Source organism: Puma concolor, chromosome B2 (genome assembly GCF_028749965.1).
Source record: "Puma concolor isolate L17-30 chromosome B2, mPumCon1.1.hap2, whole genome shotgun sequence".
In the NCBI taxonomy this organism is placed as follows: Eukaryota; Metazoa; Chordata; class Mammalia; order Carnivora; family Felidae; genus Puma; species Puma concolor.
The window spans coordinates 21,038,483-21,058,351 of record NC_141671.1 but is presented as its reverse complement, the minus strand read 5'-3'; the positions used below and the strand labels follow the sequence as shown (position 1 = coordinate 21,058,351).

General features: G+C 48.2%; 1 protein-coding gene across 1 annotated transcript in view; it reads left to right on the top strand.

Moving 5' to 3' along the window:
* BMP6 (bone morphogenetic protein 6) overlaps positions 1–19,325 on the top strand; it is a 159,256-nt gene extending 139,931 nt beyond the window's left edge. Inside the window, exons 3-7 of the mRNA XM_086706326.1 lie at positions 2,493–2,641; positions 3,410–3,607; positions 16,259–16,335; positions 17,290–17,400; positions 17,734–19,325. Coding sequence (XP_086562452.1) covers positions 2,493–2,641; positions 3,410–3,607; positions 16,259–16,335; positions 17,290–17,400; positions 17,734–17,883 — 685 coding nt within the window. The 3' untranslated portion in view covers positions 17,884–19,325. The remainder of the gene's footprint in view (positions 1–2,492; positions 2,642–3,409; positions 3,608–16,258; positions 16,336–17,289; positions 17,401–17,733) is intronic.
* Positions 19,326–19,869: the final 544 nt, after the last annotated feature.

Here is a 19,869-nt window from a genome sequence, read left to right as displayed (position 1 = left end):
TGCTTTCCACGTCATGATTGTTAATCCTTCCCCTCAACACCTTCCCCCTTTACCCCAAGTTTAGTTTCTGATTCATGTTTTCTCCTTTTCTCCTCTCTGCTTTCTCTCCTATTGTGGACAATGGACTTGTGTCCCATCCTGCTTTCTCTTGTAATAGAGGCCCATTTCCATTATTATAAACCCTACTTTTTCAAAATAAAAGTTCATTCTAGCTCTTCGTACCATCTCTGCCACACTCCTGTCCCAGACTGAGGTTTTCTGCATCCTTGTTACAAGGCCTTAAGAATCGTTTGCCAGGTCCGTCATCGAAGCTCTGTAGATAGTGACAGCGGACCCCCTTCGCCTCAGGGGCAGCGTGGCACCCTGAAATTCTCACTATGTCTTCATCCTCGAGGGTGCCGCTCTGACATGGACACGTCTCATGCTGCCTTCGGGACATTTTCCCACATTGCTGTCCATAGCGCCTGTGTTATTTCTGGATGAGGGTCTTCTCCAACCTTCTAGATCAGAATTTATGTCTTTTTATATCTTCACTTCAAAGCTTTGGACTTGCACTCCCCTCTTGCTGTTTTCCATGAACACCCCCATCTCCCTGCTTACAGTTACCTCAGTCCTGGGGGGTAATTTGTCAACAGGAGGTATGACACATGCACATCGGAGAGCGCTTTAAAGATGGCAGGCCCAAGAGTGGCCCCCCGCGGACCCTGGTCAGCAGCTGAGTAAACTACTTTTAGCTCTACCTACTGTTTTAAGCTTGGAAAAGATGACAATAGAACTTCCTTCTAACTCTAAGCCATGTAAACAGGAAAAATTGTTTCCCCTCAGAAATCTAAAATGTTTAACTTAGACATTTTCACTGGCCTCACAGATATTTGATGGGATAGAAATGCCTTTTATTCATTTGCCACAGGCGGTCTTTCATATTGATCTCAGAAGGCAGCATGTTAGTATGGAAAACTCCGAATCTGTTTGCTTTCTTCTTGCTTGCTAGGCTTTTTTAAAAAATTTTTTTTCTAACAATTATTTATTTTTGAGAGACAGAGCACAAGCAGAGAGATAGGGAGACACACACAGAATCCGAAGCAGGTGCCAGGCTCTTAGCTGTCAGCACAGAGCCTGATGCAGGGCTCAAACACATGAACTGCAAGGTCATGACCTGAGCTAAAGTCTGATGCCTAACCTCCTGAACCACCCAGGCGCCCCTTGCTAGCCAGTTCTTTTACTTACTAGCGTTTGATCTTAGCTGTATGTCTGAAACCTCACATCTGAGTCTCCGTTTCCCCAGCTATATAATGATATGCTGCTAGCTTTCAGGATTGTTGTTAAGGAAAGCAAAGTGGATGAAAGCCTTTTATAACCAATTTTGGTGTACGACATTAGTATTGTGATACTAATCTTAAATTCAGTATTTAATTCTAGTCCTTTTTCTATCCTGTAAAATATGGCACCAGGAGATTTGAATCTTTCCATGGCCAAAGTGGTTCCCCTTCCCTGTCATGGGAATTCCTGGCCATTTCGTGCCAGTGATCCTGGGATGTCAACTCAGATTCAGCATGTCCCTGAAACACATGAAGGGGACTGTCCCTTAACACTGCTCTATCACGACGTGTGCAGGAGAAGGAAGAAACCCTTACTCCACCTTCCCACAATTCCTAGGGTTATGTTAGTTGAAAACTGTAAGCAAAAATTATGTCCATATGTATAGATAGACAGAGATACATATATAAAACTACTCCCTGGGTATGGATTCTGAGTTTGCCTACAAGAACCCCAGCCATGGCTCACAGCTGTGCTGGGATGAACTTTAAAATCACTCAACATACACCCGTGGCTGTACTGTCCACACGAGGAAAGACCCCACACTCAGCAAGGACCACTCACAGGCCTTAATTAAAAGCAAGGGACTAATGATTACTCATAGATACGATGTGGCTTCTTGTTTCTCATTATTTCACGGGAACTAACATGTGAAGATTATCATGCCCTAATTTTACAAAAAAAAAAAAAATGAACAAAGCACAACTTTTTTCATTTTTTGCTCACATGAATCTTGATTTTAATATTTTCCTAATTCTTTTTTTCATGCCCCCCTTTCTCTCTTTTTAGAGTTCATTTGCCATAAAGGAGGCAACAATATGACTTCCTTTCCCTCCCTCCCTCTCTTCCTTTCCTTCCCTTCCTCCTCCCCCCCTCCCTCCCTCCCTTATTTCAGAGAAAGACTTGGCATGAACAGCCCTAGCAAGGCCTTTGATGAAGTTGAGGGGTCCACCTATATTTGGGAGAAAACTCCTTTCTCTGAAGTGCCCTAGCAGATATCCGTCTCCAGATTGTATTGTGTGTGTGAGCCAGAACCATGGTAGGCACTGTATGCAGTGTCTCCTAGGTGAACCTGATCCGATGCTGGCATTTTCACTTTAATGCCAAGGCAGGACAGAGAGGATGGGCCAAGAAGGTGGTGTGGTACTCACCACGCTGTCTTTTCTCTCTTTCAGAGACTCTGACCTATTTTTGTTGGACACCCGCGTGGTGTGGGCCTCAGAAGAAGGCTGGCTGGAATTTGACATCACAGCCACTAGCAACCTGTGGGTCGTGACCCCACAGCACAACATGGGGCTTCAGCTGAGCGTGGTGACTCGGGATGGTAAGTTTGCTCAAATCGGCAAACACTTTTCATTCGTCTCCTTTGTAACAGTTATGGTAGAACCATGGTTTACAGTCAGGACCACGGCTCCAAGATGACCTCACTGACTATTCCCTCAGAACGGCTATTGAAAAGCAAAACCTGTCCCTGAGGTCTCCAGATACAAGTAGGTGGTCTGAGTTCCAGGAGCCACAATGGGAAGACAGCTCGTGGAGGCAGGGGGGGAGCCTAGTCTACCTCCTGACAGTTGGGTGGGTTTGCACAAGAACCCCTCCAGCACCCTCTTCTCCTGCAGCACCAAAGCCCAGCAGCTCAGGGTCCTCATGCAGGTCCCAGACTGGGCACACTCTGCCTGTGAAGTCGCCTCACTGGTTGGCGACTCTATGATCTATATGATCAGATCTGATCAGATTTATATTATCAGGTCCCAGACTGGGCACACTTTGCCTGTGAAGTCACCTCACTGGTTAGAGACTCTATGACCTATATCATCAGAAAGAGAGAATGATCATGTAGAGGGAAGTCTATCCGGGATGGGCAAGCCTTGGGAGTTCACACCACCCCTGGCTCTAATTCATGGAACTTTGGAAGGAGTGTCTTGATTCTGCCCATCTGAGGGGAGTCATCAGGGCTCTGAGAGTGCACAGTGCTCTTCCCTCCTGCTCCTTCTTTGTGGCTGGCACCTGGGTGGCCAGGAAAGCTCAGGTCTACAGCTGCAGGAACAAGTTTCCATGGGTAAAGACAGGTGCGCTGTGCTTTGCCTTCAAGGACTCAACATCAACCCCCGAGCCGCAGGCCTGGTGGGCAGAGACGGCCCTTATGACAAGCAGCCCTTCATGGTGGCCTTCTTCAAAGTGAGTGAGGTCCATGTGCGCACCACAAGGTCAGCCCCTGGGCGGCGCCGACAGCAGAGCCGCAATCGCTCCACCCAGTCACAGGACGTGTCACGGGTCTCCAGCGCTTCAGGTAGGTTTGGGTGGAGCCTGGTTTTTCAGGAAGCCTAGTTGGCTCTTGGGCCTCAGCGAGAACAAGGACGTGTCAATGGTTTTAGCCGTCGCATGGCTTCTGCGTGGCAAATACAGAAACCCAGAGGTGCCTCATCACAGCCACCAATTATCTGGATGGGTTCCTAGGGCCGTCAGAAGGGACCATTTGTTATCCAGGTACTGAGTCTGCAGGCTGAAGACCTCCTGAGAGTCTCTTTTTCTGGAAAAGCATCCTTCTGGTTTTTTTTCTTCCAAGTCTTCTTTCATTCACGTAAAAATCCTGAGGACACCTAGGTTTTCTTCTAGTTGCATGACACCTGGGAGGTTGTGGTGCACAAGCAAACTTTGTATAGTTGCAGAAAATGGACTTGCATTTGTTGGTGCTCTTGGCTGAAAGTGATGGAAAGTCAGCTCAAACAGCCTTCTCTGATGGGTTTCGTTGGTTCATTGAACTGGGAAATTGAGGGTTCTGGCTTTAGGCATGGCTGGATCATGGGCTCACATGGTGTTAGGAGTCTTACTTTCTCCTTTTCAATTTTTCCCTTGTTGGTGGCATTCTTAGAAAGACTATCTCTAACATGGTGGTAAAGAAGGCAACCAACAGCTCCAGGATTTTATCACCCTTGGTTACCTCTGCTTCAGGAGAGAATGTCTCTCTCACAGTAGCTTAGTAGATAGCCAGGCTGAGGTCATGTGCTTGACCCTGGAGCTAGAGAATGGGGTCAGCTCCATCCTGCCCCGAACGGGCAGGTGCAAAGGGTGAGAGTCAATTGAGAGTCAGTTGACACCACTACTTGTCAATTCAGTGGTCCTTCAGAGATGCCCACCCCACCGTGCTGTGCCTTTTTTTGGGAAGTGGTATGGAAGTCCACTCTTCAATGTTTTGAAGTTCACATAGCTAGTAAGTGTTGAATTCCAGCAGAGATCCATCTTACTCTAAAGCCAAGGCTTGTAAGTTCTGGGTTTCCTCAAGCTGTTGAGCCAGCCCAGGATTCAAGCATGCAGTTGAACTTTTGCGGTAGGATTTGAAGCCGGAGATGTTGCTTCCCTTATTACTACCCTGTGACTGACTTTGGGCAAACCTAATCCATTCCAGATTCAGTTTACTCATCCATTAAGTGGGGATGCTTAACACTTGGTAGATTTGCTGGGATTAAATGAGAAGTGTTTGATTTGGTCCATAATACTCAAAGATTAGTTACCTCCAATTGTGGGAAGTATGTTCTGAGAGCATATGTTAGGATCGTTGGGAAGGATGTAAAAAAGTTCTGGAAGATTCATTACTTCCTCCAGGTGACTGTTTAAAAGTGTCCTCATCAGTGGCCACAAAGAGTTCATGCAACTTCCCAGAGTACTCATCTTTTCTTTGGGAGGAATGGTCTTCATTTTAGAGTCTGACTTAATAAGCCATTTCTCTCCCCAGCAACTTAGCTGTGGGGCTTTGAGGACCTACCACCCAGGGTGACGTGACATTTTCCTGCTTGTCCTCCTGGTGTTTCTTGGAAGCATTGCCCAGCATGGGTGTTCCTGTATTTATCACTAAAAACAGTGAGGGTTGGGTTTTTAAAAAACACAAAGAAGAAATGATTGCTTTTCTTTATTCGCTTCAGAGGAAGCCTGCTAAAGAGAGTTAATCATCTCAGTGTTTTAGGCTTCAATTAATGAATGAACTCCATTTTGGTACTGGGACCCCAGACAAGAAGGCAGCGCTGGGAATGCTGATTGCTTTTTAAAATTGAAATTTCACTTGATTTATTCAACACCCCCTCCCCCAAGTACACATGCCAGAGTTTTTCATTGGGAAGACAGGTCTCTGATTTGGGTTTCCATAATGTCACCCAATTATTCTTTTCCATGTCCCTTTCAACATTTTTTTTCAATTTGATAAGTTGCAATTAAATACGAGTATTAAAGTTGATCAAATGTGGAATAACAGGCAAGTATATCTGCTTTGTCTTGGTCTTCCCTCCCCCCACCTCCCAACCCAGCACTTGCAAACACGCTTCACTCTTTTCAGTGGTAGTAGGATGAGAGAGTTCACAGCAAGTGCCTCTGGCCTCACCTGTTCCAAGGACAACCCCCAAGAGAGTGTGACTAAGAAGGATTCTCCTTCCCTCTTACTGTCTTCAAAGGCCCTCTCAAGCTGGTTCGAGAAATTGCTCAGGTTAGGCCCATTCAAGTGCTACTTTATATATTTAACATTTTCTTCATTTATCCCTGCTATTAATGGGAGCAGATACATAACAGAAGAGGTCACTCCTGGAGAAGGGAATTCCACAAAGATGGTCTGCTACCCAGAGAAATGGGCCATCCAGTTGGACTGTCCTTTTTTCTAGGCCACCATGGGACTAAACCTTCATGTCTTGCTGGACCTTCCTGAACCAGGTAGCTGCCACTGAGACAAAAAGTTGTGGTCTCTGGTATGACTCCAGGCAGGATTTTCCCTTTGTAAATCTTCTGGAAGTTTGAAGGGAGAGATTACTTTGCCTCTGCTGCCCCCCTTCTTCAATAGAGTGCTCCCAAGGAATTAATATTACTCCACAGAAACAACCACCACCGGAAGCCCATCAGAGACCATCCTGCATCTGGGCAAAGAAGTTAACATAATCCATCAAATTGCCTGTCATCAGGGTGAAACATGGCAGGGAAATCTGTGGCTATTTTTGGAACAGAGCTGCAGATGCCTGGGCCAGTAGGACGAGTCCACAACAAGGGAAAGGCCAAGAGCCCCATCCACCTCCTCCCCACCGCCCACCGGAATCTGCTCTGACATCTGTACTTGGCCTTCAAGCCAGACTTTGCAAACACACGCACCGAAGCGTGGGTTTGGATCGAAGGCTCCCGGATGGTTTTCACTTGCCCTTGCTTCTTTGCAGCTGTCTGCTCCAAATGAATGATGGATGTTGGCTGTGTCGCACCTCTCCAGTGGGCTTGGACATCATCTGGACAGCATTGTTTATCACTTTTACACATGTTTTACTAGTGCTGGTCCGAGCCACGCTGTGCCGCCTACTGGCAATTCCAGTGAATTTGGCAGTTTTCAGCCTCCATTTCTCCCAGCCTACTGCTCTGTGACACCCTACCCTCCAGTTCCTTCTCTCGTGTGCTGGTCTTTCTACCTGCTGCCCCTCACCCTCTCTTATAGTAGCTTTTTCTTGGGGTTCATTATTTCACCTACTGGAGGACTGTGACAACACCTGGCCAATTCACTACTGGTGCCATGAACAAATGGCCTTGAGGGATGGATCCATGTGGTGATTCTAGATACCAACCTAGCTAATTTTCCCAGGATGTTTCCAAGACATCACTGAGGAGGGAGAAGTTGTTGGTGAGTCTGAGGTTTTTTGCCCCGCCAACCCACTAGCTGCCAATGCTGTGACTTAGAATTGTGCTTTGCTGTGGCAGATGACAGTGTGGGAACTCTTCTGCCACTTTTAACAATTTATGTAAAATTAGATGACCTTTAGGCCTCTTTAATCCTCATGTTTTTGTCGCTGCCATGCACCTCTGCCAACCATCTGTGAATCAACGACTCCTCAAGACCCTGTCTGTCTTTTGGAATGAGTCCTTCATTGCTTCAGATGCTACCAGTTAGCATTTCTGAGTCCTTTCTTCTTCTCTTTCCAACCCACCCAGACATGTGCCTTTAAGGATCCTTGGGGGGAAATGTGGCTCTGGTACATTATAGATATGCCATTGACCTCATTGATAGTTCATATCTTGTATCTCATGAACTTCCTGATTGGGACCATTCAGTGTGCATCCAGCATAAAAGCAAGGTAACCGGACTGCGTCACTTGCAAAACAGTGGTTTGGGTACTTTATTATGACTGTGAAATCTTGCTGTAGATCTCCAGGAACTCCGGTCTGCAGGCCGAGGGCCTCATTCTTACAGATCAATATTTATTTGGCCTTTTAGTTCCTGGCAGGTGTCCCCACTAGCTCCTCATGTGCTTCTGGGGGTTGGCATGCCACAGCTGAGTGGGCTGACCCTCTGTGGCCATCCAAAGCTTGAGAAGAATGGACGTGGGTCAGGGCTTTGAGTTAGCTGTTTATGGTTCTTCAAAGGAATCGGGAATTGTAATTTGTCATTTTGATCTCAACTTAAAATTTTAGGGCCTGCGGCTTGGCTTCCAGATGTCTTGGTCAAGAAGTACAGGCCTGTTCAGGACTTTCTAAAATGAAATCAAGTCTTAATTCTTCACAGCTGTGGCCGACAGGCATGGTGTTAGTGATTCAACAGAGTCATTTCAAACTCCATATTTATAATACTTGACTCTCCTTTACCATGAAGTCCCTTTGGGTAAAAGTTATCAAGGAGTGATAGGCTCCCCTTTACCCCATCCTTAGGTTTACCCCATGGGAATGTAATAACGGCCAGCAGTGCTGAAGGGAAATAATAAAGAAGCATAAACAGGAGCTGCAAAAACCTGAATGATCCACCAAGACCTGCTAAGCCCACGGGCAGGTCCTGGGGGCCAGGAGACTCCGTCTAGGAGGGAACATGGAGAGCAGAGGTGCTGAAAGCACAGGGAGTCTTAGTGTTCATGCTCAGTGTTGAAGAGAAGCCTGTGTCTGTTTTCAAGATAGTTAATCTCCACATTCTTTGATAATCGAGATAAAGGCTGAAAGTAGGCCAAAGTCCACCCCAATTAAATGAAGCAGGAGAGGCTGAGATTCCAGCACCCCAGAAGAATGGGACCTCCCTGTTGACTCTCAATCTAACCATCCAGGTTGTAAACCAAGTCTAGATTCTGAAGATCAAGCTCCCTGCCCCCCAACATTCTGTGACGTTACTGAGACCTGAGATCAAGATCTCAGTGTGGTTCCACAAGGAGCTGGGCTTCCTCCAGCACGTTCTTAATGGCCAGGTTGATTCCATTGGAGGGGTGGGGTAGGGAGGGAGAGCCAGAGACTCTTGGATTAAGACAGGCTGATAAGGCTGGGCGATCTGGAAGGTGCAGCCAGATCAATGAAGACCAACGTGCCATTTCAACAGCTGCTAATGTTATACTTGCCCTTGTCATTCTAGGAGAGGAGGGAGATAAGAGTAGTCAATTGTTTCTCTGAAAAACCAGTTTTGAGACACCTGGGTGGCTTAGTCAGTTAAGCATCCGACTTCAGCTCAGGTCATGACCTTGCAGTTTGTGGGTTTGAGCCCCATGTTGGGCTCTTCACTGACAGCTCAGAGCCTGGAGCCTGCTTCCGATTCTGTCTCCCTCTCTCTCTCTGCCCCACCCAAGTCATGCTCGCTCGCTCTCTCTTTCTGTCTCTCTCAAAAATAAAACATTAAAAATAACTTAAAACACGGGTTTCTTCTGGGAAGACTCTTTGGGCTCAGAAGAACGGGGAACCCAGTGTGGGGCATGCCACCTGGTCCCCAGCCCCTGCCAGGTGTGTAGCCTGCTGAGCAGGGACAACAGCTGTGGGGTGAGCCCACCACTGCTGAGCAGCCCTGTGCAGAAGCCCTGGCCGGGGTGGCAGCCACCTGCCTGCTTCCCTCCTTCCCACTCACCTGGTTACGTGTGGTTGCCTTGACCTTGTCCCTGGTCTGCCTGTCTCCTCTCTCCATGTCTTCCCTTTTGTTTCTCTCCTGTCCTCTTCTCCTGGCACTGGAAAGGATGGCAGGCAGGCTGCCTGGACACCTGGGACCCGGCTGGCTGCATGGCTCCCACTTTGGCACGATGGTCCCCACCCTTCCCACTCGCTGCCTGCCGTGGAAGTCAGGATCATTGCTGGGCCCTTCCCTTCTCATCCAGGACTCATTCCCCTGAGAATCCCTTGATCTTTGGTGCCTGGGACGCCTGCATTTCACTCCATGTAGCCGATCAGCTTCAGAAATAAGCCAGTGGTGGGGCCCAAGCTCTCCCCTCCTACAGCTCCTTTGTGCTTTACTGTCTTCATGGCTTTTTGGGGACGGGTGGCGGGGGGCAGCAAGGAATGCTGGATGTCCTCCTTAGGGTGTATGGGATGTGACCATTGTGTTCAGGACAGAACAAACATGTGGTACACATGGCCACTGCCTAGGGACACGGATGCCTTGAGGAGGTGCCAGGCCAGCTGGCTGCTTACAGTGGGTCAGAAGCACCCTGTCCTCACTGTGCTGAGCAAGAGAACTGTCTCCCTGCAGTGTCCTGTGAGGCAGTGGTGGCCCCCACTGTCACAGGGGCTCACCCAGGCCCCCGTTAGTCCCACTAGTTCTTGTCTGTAGGTGAGCCGCCCCTCAGGCATCACAGGGAAGAATGGAACGTAAGGTCGGGGAGTAGAGGCTGTCGCCAATGAAACTGAGTGTCAGGGCCGCGGGCCAGAAGCCGAGAAGACAGAGCGGCCAGCCAGAACCGAAGAGGCCGTGGCAGTCCGGCCATAGCTGTCCAGGTGAGAGAGGCACTGGAAGGTGAAGCGGGGGCCGAGGACAAGTGAGTGGGTCAGCGAAGAGCTGCGTGTGGTGGGACCCACCGCGTCGGCCTCCAGTGGCCCATCCAGACGGAAACAGCCACCCCCACCCGCTCCCAGCAGGACTCTCGGATGTGGGAATGAGGTGGTGTCTGAAGCGCCGGGACGAGACGTGTGTCACCCTACCCTCCTGCCCATCAGCCTGGACTCCAGGAAACATACCTCCATAGAGCTCGTTCTGTGCTGCCCTCCGCCCCTCCCCCCAAAGCCTCCGCGGTGCACCTGGCTCCTGCACTACCCAGATCGACGAATAACACACACACCTGAGGCTTGGGAGATTGACTACTCCAAAGCAGCCACAGTGCAAAACGGGTGGCCCTGGCCACTGGGCATGGACATGACACTTTCTGTGCCACTGGTTTAATGGCCCAGAAGGCCTGGAAGAGATGCAGGTGTCACTCGGCAAAGTATGGGAAGAACGGAGGCTTATGGAGAACACATTGTGTGTGGGAGCCTGGCCTTTGCCCCAGCCCCGCTCTGCTCGTCCTCATTTCCGACCAGGACGGTGCCTTTCCCACAACAGAGCCTGGAAGATTTTGCCCAAGGATCTTCATTTGCGGGGGGCAAACGGGCAGGGCTGTCTTAGGTCTTTAAAGGTTCCCCCCTTCTCCCAGTGTGGGGCATCTGAAGCTTTTAAAGCTTGAAAATGTGTGGTGAGGGCTGGGGCACCTGGGTGGCTCAGTTGGTTAAGCATCTGAACTCTTGATGTCAGCTCAGGCACGATCTCACGGTTTGTGAGTTCAAGTCCCGTGTCAGGCTCTGTGCTAACGGTGTAGAGCCTCCTTGGACTCTCTGCCTCCCTCTCTCTCTGCCCCTCCCCTACTCGCACTCTCTCTCGGAAGGAAGGAAATGTGTGGTGAGGGAAAATGTTTCTCTCCTATTTAAAAGTAGACCTGGGGGCGCCTGGGTGGCGCAGTCGGTTAAGCGTCCGACTTCAGCCAGGTCACGATCTCGCGGTCCGTGAGTTCGAGCCCCGCGTCGGGCTCTGGGCTGACGGCTCAGAGCCTGGAGCCTGTTTCCGATTCTGTGTCTCCCTCTCTCTCTGCCCCTCCCCCGTTCATGCTCTGTCTCTCTCTGTCCCAAAAATAAACGTTGAAAAAAAAAATAAATTAAAAAAAAATAAATAAAAGTAGACCAGGGAGCTACATTTTTCTGGTTATGAAAGAAATTAATCCTGGGGGCTTTTATGATTGGTAGATTTTGTCACCTGGTGACAGTTATTTGCCCCAACCCATCTATGGCTGGGCCCTGCTTATCCACGGTACTCAGGACAACCCCCTTGGGCCTGGTCTGGCTGGGCCAGAATCCTAGCTGGGCTGCTGGGCACTTGCCCTGCCCTCTGCTCTAGGCCAAAGAATCCCCTGGGATGAATGGAAGACAGATTTCACATTATGTGTTCAACTTTGAGAAACCTAGATTCCTTGAAGATGTGTCTCACCTCCCAGACCAGCCTTTGCCACATCTGCATGCCAGAATGCCCAGATAGCCCTGGTGGCAGGGGACCCATTTCCAGTGATCCTGGCTTGAGGGTCTGAGAGAGGGCTTGAATTCCCTGATGAGTCTCACGATGCATCAGACAGAGGACTGTTGCCCTTGGGGAGGTTTGTGTCAGCCTCGGGTCTGTTGCTTTGGTTTGTTTGTCTGTCTGTTACCTCTGTCCAGCAATATGGCTTCTTGTTTCTGCCTTCCCCTTGATTGGCGAGCCCATCTGGACAAAGTCATGTTGCCTTCCTTTCTCCCACTGAGAATTTACTGCATGAACTTTCACTGGGCCTGTCCAGACCATTCATCTAAACAAATATCAAGGGGCCAGGGCAGGAGAATGTTTTTCTGCAATCTCTCAGTCCTTAAAAACAAACAAACAAACAAACAAACAAACAAACAAACAAAATGGTGCGTGGCAGTGTAATTCCACTGCAGAACCCAGGGCACTGACCCCTGAGTGGCAGACACAAGTATTTTGAGGAGCATTGACCTTCACAAATATTTATACACTCTCAGCCAGCACTTAACATGGAGTTATAAGGAAACTTAAGTGTGGCTTGAAAGTGTCTGTAGGAGGAAAAACAGGAGAGTTGAATTCCTCCCTTTCCTCTCTCCGGCCCCAATCTTTACTTAACAACAAAAATGCCAGTGTCTGGCTCTAAAAGAAATAGCTGTTCTTACGGAGAAAGTTCTCTTTGTTGAGCTTTGAGAGAGTCAAATTTGCAGGAGGCTCACAGACAGACCTACTGGTGAAGGTAGAGAAGCAGAGTCCTGCTCTATGACATCATGGTTGGTCTTTCTGGCAGCCGGCCCTCATCCTGAGCCTATCTAGGGACCCACGAGTTGGAACTATGAGGAGATTTCATGGTTTTTATAGCTCTGCCAGGATGTATATTCTATATTATATTATACTGTCCATGTTCATCAACCTGGGAAGGAAAAGTATCCCAGAAATCTCTGCCTTCCACATGGCGAACGGTTCCAAGCTTGACTTTGGAGAGATCATGGTCCCCAGCACAGAGAAGGCATTTGGGGGGAAGTTTACTTTGTGGGGACACAGGCCAACTGATGTTGGGTGGGGAAAACTCCAGACTGAGACTATAAGTAGGAAGATCATATAACTTAGCATCTAACCCAAGAAACCTTCAGGAGCACAAAGAACCAGAGCCTTGGAGTCTTCAAAAGGTTGACCCCTGCTCAAAACTGGCAGGAAAGGAAGGAATGTGCACCCAGGAGGCCCAGGCCTGGGAGCCGCACACCCCCCCTTCTCCCCAAGTGCGTGGGCAGAGCTTAGGCACATGGCTACACCTAACTGCAGTGGGAAATGTCCAATAGCTGTGTGCCCAGGGGGTAGATGGAGGATATGGGTTTTTACTAAACAGACAGCAGCCCTCACCAGGCTGTTCTACGATAGGCCAGCCAGGCTGCTTCCTCGGGGACTTTGCATTTGTCATTCTCACCGTGCAGGTTATTCTTCCCCCAAATAGCTTCCTGCCTTACTCCCAATATGCCTGCAGGTCTCTGCTTAGAAGACATGTGAATGGAAAGACAGTCTCAGCAACCCATATGAGATAGTGACCGTCACTTCCCTTGCACCCTGCACTCCCTATCCCCTAACCGTGGAATAATAATTTAGCTAGTCAAGGCCCTTCTTGGCTATATGGAAGAGAAACAGATTCTAATCAAAGTGCAAACTAATGTAAGAGTATCAGGAACTCCTCCAACCTACAACCAAACACAGGGAATCCAGTGAGGAAGCTGAGACCTAGTCACAAGGAGAGTGTGGTTTGGAATGCCATTACCCTGAACACATGGCTGCCAACCTGCCCATTCTTGGCTTTCCCTTGGAGTCCCTTTCTCACAGGTCGGGGCATCTGCCTGGCATTAATGAAGTCATGAGCCTGTACTCAGTTGCCAGGGAAGAAAGGCAGGAGCTATCTTGTGGGGGATCGGGCCTTGATTCTCACCTGTCTGTGAATTCCCATCTCATTCCAAATGAGAGGTGAACCTGGGAGCTGGGTGGCCCAAACGAGAAGTATACACCATAGCTGGGTATGGAATTCGGGGTTGACAGCATCATTCTTATGGTATTAAACCTTTTATGTTGTATATTTTTGTTGCTAGGAAGTTTGCTGTCCATGGGGCACCTGGGTGGCTCAGCTGGTTAAGCATCCAACTCTTGATTTCAGCTCAGGTCATGATCTCATGGTTGTAAGATCGAGGCCCACATCAGGCTCTACGCTGAGTGTGGAGCCTGCGTGGGATTCTTTCTCTCTGTCCCTCTCTCTCTGCCCCTCCCCTGCTTATGCCTGCTCTCTCGTGCACTCTCTCTCTCTCTCTCAAAAAAACATTTAAAAAAAGTTTGCTGTCCATCTACCTTATGTTCCTTTGTGGATTATTTTCTTTTTATCTTTGGGTTGCTTTTAAGCATTCCTCTGCATCTAATATACTACAGTTTCACCACATGTGGCCAGACAGGAATTTATTTACTATGCTTAGGATTCATTGTGCCTTTCCAATATAAAGATGTTTGGTTTTCTTCACTTCTAGAAAATCCTCCCCCCACCCCGACACTTTATATATTCAAATATTATTCCCCCATTATTCTCTTCAGAAATTCCTACTAGAAATACACTGGAATTTACATTCTGTCTTCCATTATCTCTTTATAGGAAGAGAGTCCTATTTTTGAGCCATTTCACTCTGGGCTATATTTTGGGAAATTTCTTCAAATTTATTGCTCAGTTCTTTAATCCTGTCTTCAGTTGTGTCTAATCTGATGTTTAAACCATCCATTTCATTTTTATCTTCAATGGTTCTGGTTTTATAAAGTTCTATTTTGTTCTTTCACATCCACCTATCATTTTTCCATGTTCTTTCTCCATAATGTTTTTGCTGTAGCATTTCTATTTCTTTATTTCTTCCATTATTTTAGGTATTCTTTTTTGTAATCTCACTCAGAGACTACTCTTATTGTGGTCTCTGTGTATTCTCTTATATTCTAACTTTAGGGATAATTTATTCCTTTGTGTGCTTGATTTTTTTCTTGAGGGATTGTTTTCAGCAGGAGGTTTGGTCTTGCCTGGTAATGGTGGTTTGTGTGTGTGTGTGTGTGTTTAAGCAAGAGCCCTCAGTGCCCTTCTCTGTGAAGACTTCCCTTCAGCATGGCCTTGTGTTCAGTTCTCCCAGGTACTTGAAATTACAGCAAGAGTTGTTCTGCAAAGTGAAAAAGGCAGGTAGGGAGCATGAAAAAATTTAGAATTTAGCAGATCACCTCAAAAAGGTAGCCTCTCTCTCCTCCCAGTGTAGGTGACTGAGTGGAGTCAGTACCATTTGTCTCTTCCCCTTACAAACTCGCGTGACCTGTCTCACTTTGGGCCAAGCTGTCCAGAAGCACAAGTTAACAGGGAACCCAGTTCAAATAGGCTTTAAACAATTAGGCAATTTACTGGCTCATGTGATTAAAACAGGCATGTGAGTGACCTCAGGCTCTTGCATCCATCAAAATCCATTTTAGATTAGGAACTTTTCTCCGGAGTCCTGCCTTTCATCTCTCTGGAACACTGCTACCAGATTGATCCTGTAGAATCATAGCTCTGAACATGGCGCTCCCTGGCTCAAAACCCTTCACAGTCTTACTTAATGCCTCTGGTAGAAAGTCCCAATCTTTGTGGTTGGTGTTCCAGGCCGTTCATGTCCCATTTTATTCCTCCTGATAACTGACCCTTCTCCGAACTCCCAGTGGGATTTGCCATCCGCACTTGCCTGGAGCGTCTATGCTGTTCTGTATTGGAGTTACTTGTGTACATGTCTCATACTGCCCCTTAGATTCTCTAAGTTCCTGGAGGATGTAAGCCTTGTGTAACCTCTCTTCCTGTTTCCCGCGGTCAGTCTAGCAGAGGGCATGTCACATTAGAGCTGTTCCAGTCAACCGAAACAAATCCAGGCCCTCCCCTTCTTCTAGGTTAGGCCAGGCCCGTGGCTCCCGCATTGCACAGGGCAGGTAGGATACTTCAGCAGATTCTCACAGGGCTTCCTGTCTTAAGAGTCAGCGCTTTGGTGCAAAGGGCTCAGCGCTGGAAGTGAGGCAAGGTACCAGTGCCAGAGTGATTCCTGCTGCAGCGTCTCTTTCTCTCTCTCTCTCTCTCTCTCTGTCACTCTCTCACTCTGACGACACTCTCTTGGTTAGGCCCCGCTCCATTACCCTTCCTTCCGGATGCTTTCCTGACCCAGCTGTCCTCACAGCCCCTGGACAGTTTTAGGACTGTGTCTGTTTGAATGATAGCAAACCCTGCCTGGGTGTGGCTTTTACTGTGAATACAGTGCCTTCCAGGTCAGGAGCCCAAGGGGGGTCTGGGGGCATCTGTAAACTCTGTCCGTAGGCCTTGCACATAACGGGCTCACAACGATCATCTGTCGCTTGAAAGAATCCATTCAAGTCAATAATTACACATTGTGTGCCAGTGTGCCCGGCACCCGCCCTGGCGTGAACAAGATGGCATGAACAAGACAGCCAAGCGACCAGGCACGTGATGGAGCTGTTTGGTGACCACCTTTGTGTCTAGCAGGGGCCAGGTTCACGTCTGTCATGAGCCCCGTACTGGGCCTGGGCTGCAGCAACCCCTCCCGGTGTATGTTTTCAAATGAAAGAATGAGTGGGTTAACGGGTGCATCTTCTGATCTCCTCCGACAGATTATAACAGCAGTGAGTTGAAAACAGCCTGCAGGAAACATGAGCTTTACGTGAGCTTCCAAGACCTGGGATGGCAGGTGAGTTTTCTGGACAGCAAGGCGGACAAAGGTCCCTTCACAGCAGCCCTTTCCTATCTTAATGGAGCAGCTACCATCAAAGACTTTGAGCTTTAGGGCTGAGGCGACTCCTTGTGTGAAGGTACTGGGAGCCTTTCCAAATGTCTGGGCTTCTGGAATAAGGCAGAGGAAGGGCCGGGCCTGCTTGTGCACCAAGAGCCCCCCCTTCCCAGGGAGCCTGGTTGCTAAGTTCTGTGTCCCTCAGGATCCATACTACCGTCCCCAGTGTTCTTCGCCCATTCTTTGCAAAGTCCACAAGGCGTGTGCTTATTTGGGCATTTAAACAAATTGTGTGTATGTGTGTGTGTGTGTGTGTGAGATTTTATTTTCAAGCTCTACACCTAATGTGGGACTCGAATTTACAACTCCAAGATCAAGAGTCGCACACTCTCCTGACTGAGCCAGCCAGGCGCCCCACCAATTTTGTGTTTTGAGAAAGCATTGGAGAAACTGCCCTGACAGTTCTCCAATGGCTACAAACTGACTCACCTGAACTATCTAGAGGCGCACAAAGGCTGAGCCCCACAGCTGAGAGCCACCACTAGTTTATGAGCAAATCCTTGGTGACAAGGGATAGGAGATACCATTTACTGTACGCAGGTGGCATTATGAGGAAGGGCATACTCGAGGCCCCTGGGGGGGGGGACCAGGTGCAGACAGCCAACCACCTGTGTGCTTCCCGGTCTGGCAGGTGGGCAGCAGCTAAGGCCCTGCAGGCTGTGGAAGGAGCGAGGGCTCTGGAGCCACAGACCGGGTTCACATCCTGGCTTTGCCACTTGAATGTGAACTTGGCCTCCCTGTGTTGGTCTGCGTAGCTGTGCTACGTGAGGAATACCTTCTCACAGGATTACTAAGAACACAGATGATAGAAGGAATGTATGCTCATCACGTCATGTCCGTTTGCTTTCGACTAAGGACTGGATCATCGCACCCAAGGGCTATGCTGCCAATTACTGTGATGGAGAATGCTCCTTCCCACTCAACGCACACATGAACGCCACAAACCACGCGATCGTGCAGACGCTGGTGAGCTCCTGGGGACCCTTTTCACTTTAAATTTTTTTATGTTGTTTTTTTTTTTTTTTTTTTTTTTTTTTTTTAAGAGAGACAGAGCACAAGTGGGGGGAGGGACAGAGAGGGACACAGAGAATCCGAAGCAGGCTCCAGGCTCTGAGCTGTCAGCACAGAGTCCAACGCAGGGCTTACACCCACAAACTGTGAGATCATGACCTGAGCCGAAGTTGGACACTTAACCCACTGAGCCACCCAGGCGCCCTCCCCACCTCGCTTTATAGGTAGGAGTCAGCCAGGGTCCGGTATGGCTTCTAACGGTGCCTCTCCCCTTCTGTTTTGGAACAGGTTCACCTTATGAATCCTGAGTATGTCCCCAAACCGTGCTGTGCACCGACCAAACTGAATGCCATCTCGGTTCTTTACTTTGATGACAACTCCAACGTCATCTTGAAAAAATACAGGAATATGGTCGTCAGAGCTTGTGGATGCCACTAACTCAAAACCAGTTGCTGGGGACAGATGCTGCCTTGGGTTCCCAGATGACGTCTGCCTTAAAAACAAACATTCAGAAGCACAGCGAAGGGGGGAGGCGAGGCTTCGAAGCCGTTCAGTGCTGGTTGGTGCCTTACCGCCCACGGAAGATTGTAAAGGGCCTCGTTAATAATTCGCTCACACAGTAAATAACGTGAGTAGTTGTTGGTCTATAGGAAATGGAGTTTGGATGTCTGCAGTATGAAGTCTGGTTAACTAAAGAAACATAACTTTGAAGTATCCCCCCCCCCCCACACCCAACAAAAGAAAAAGAGCCCACTGAAATTAGTTTTAGCTTTAGATCAAGCTATTTGTGGCATTAGTGTTTAACAGTAAATAGGGAAAATAATCTTAAAAGGAGTATTCTCGGCTAAAGTATCCACCTGTTCTGTAGTGTTTGTCGAAGGGAGACCTACAGATAATGGAAACTGGGGGGAAATGCCTCTGTTCACAGATTTCATTCCCAGAAAAGTTGGTTTCATGTAGGATCAACAGCCTGGGTCGTCCCCAGGGCTGCGTGGAAGTGCCTTTTGTCTCCGTCACTGCCGTTAGCATTTGTGCTGGAGTACTGTTGGTGTGAAAATATACTTATTTCGGTCCAACAAACCATGTCATTTCCACACCTCGGTCCCCTACCCCCACCCCAACATTTGCTATTTTCTCTGCTAACACCGTAAGTGGGGCGAGTTGGGCATTGCGGTGAGGCTACAGGGGGCCAGAAGCATTTTTGACAGCCGTCACTTTAACCGTATAACATGTGAAAGCCATTCTGCGCCTCTTCTCTTGTGGAACGGCTCTTGGAAAAGCACATTCACTTCGGGAATGTCGGCTTCAATAGTTCACCTATCTCAGTAAAATGGCTGTCTGCCTTTTACTGGACAGCATGCCAGGTCACGGGGTTAGAAGCAACAAAGGAAACAAAATGAGGAAGGAAGCCCCCAGCCGCTAGGAATGGGATGGGCATGCCCTCATGAACCCGAATCCCATTTTCTCTTGTAGAAAGTAAGACGCCGATGAAATCGTAGAATGTTTTTAAAGTGTCTTTTTCACAATCATGTACTAGGAAGCCAATTTCATACTAAACTGATTAAATAATACATTTATGATCTAAAACTGTTTGCACTTACAGCTTTTTTGTAAATAGAAACTATAATTTATTGTCTATTTTATATCTGTTTTGCTGTAACATTTAAGGAAAGACCAGACTTTTTTTTTCTTTTTTTTAAAAGAGTTTATTTAGAAAGTATCATAGTGTAAACAAATTGTACCACTTGGATTTTCTCTTAATACAAGACTCATGATGCAAAGCTGAAGCCACTCATGAGGATTGTGCTTCTCTAGAAAGTTGGGGTTTTAAAAGAACATCTGTGAACCATACATAATTAATAAAGATTTCCTTTAAGGCAGAGGTTGGCCGAGATCCTGCTCTGTTGTCTTCTGCCGCAGACAGCAGAAGTGGTCTTGTTTATCAGATTCCCACCACCAGTTACTGTGTGTCCACTGCCCGCACCCCCCGAGCATGGGAAGTGGGGCAAAGAGTGTTGGAGACGGAGGGATTATGAGAGGTAACTCGATGGCAAAGAACATACAGGTACATTATCTTAAGGGAGCCTAGTCCGATGGGTGCTTATTTTCGAGTGTGACAGTTAAGAATGCTTAACACCTAGGATGGCGTGGCTTGCGAGAACGCCGGTATTGGCAGTGACTTGGCCTGTGTCAGCCCTGACCCAGCCAGCCCCACCTACTTCAGTCTTTGGTCTGGAGGCCAACTTAATCCCGCTCCTCATACAGCAGAGAGTAGACCTCTTCCAAGGCAAAGTACAGTTAGCCTCTAAAATGACTACTCAGAAGCAGAACGTGAGGCTGCCTCCAGCTCGGGCCCTGTTGCTGAGCAGGAGGGCCACCCTGGTCAGGAGACCCAGGGCTGGGAAAGCTCGCCTAAGTCCTTTT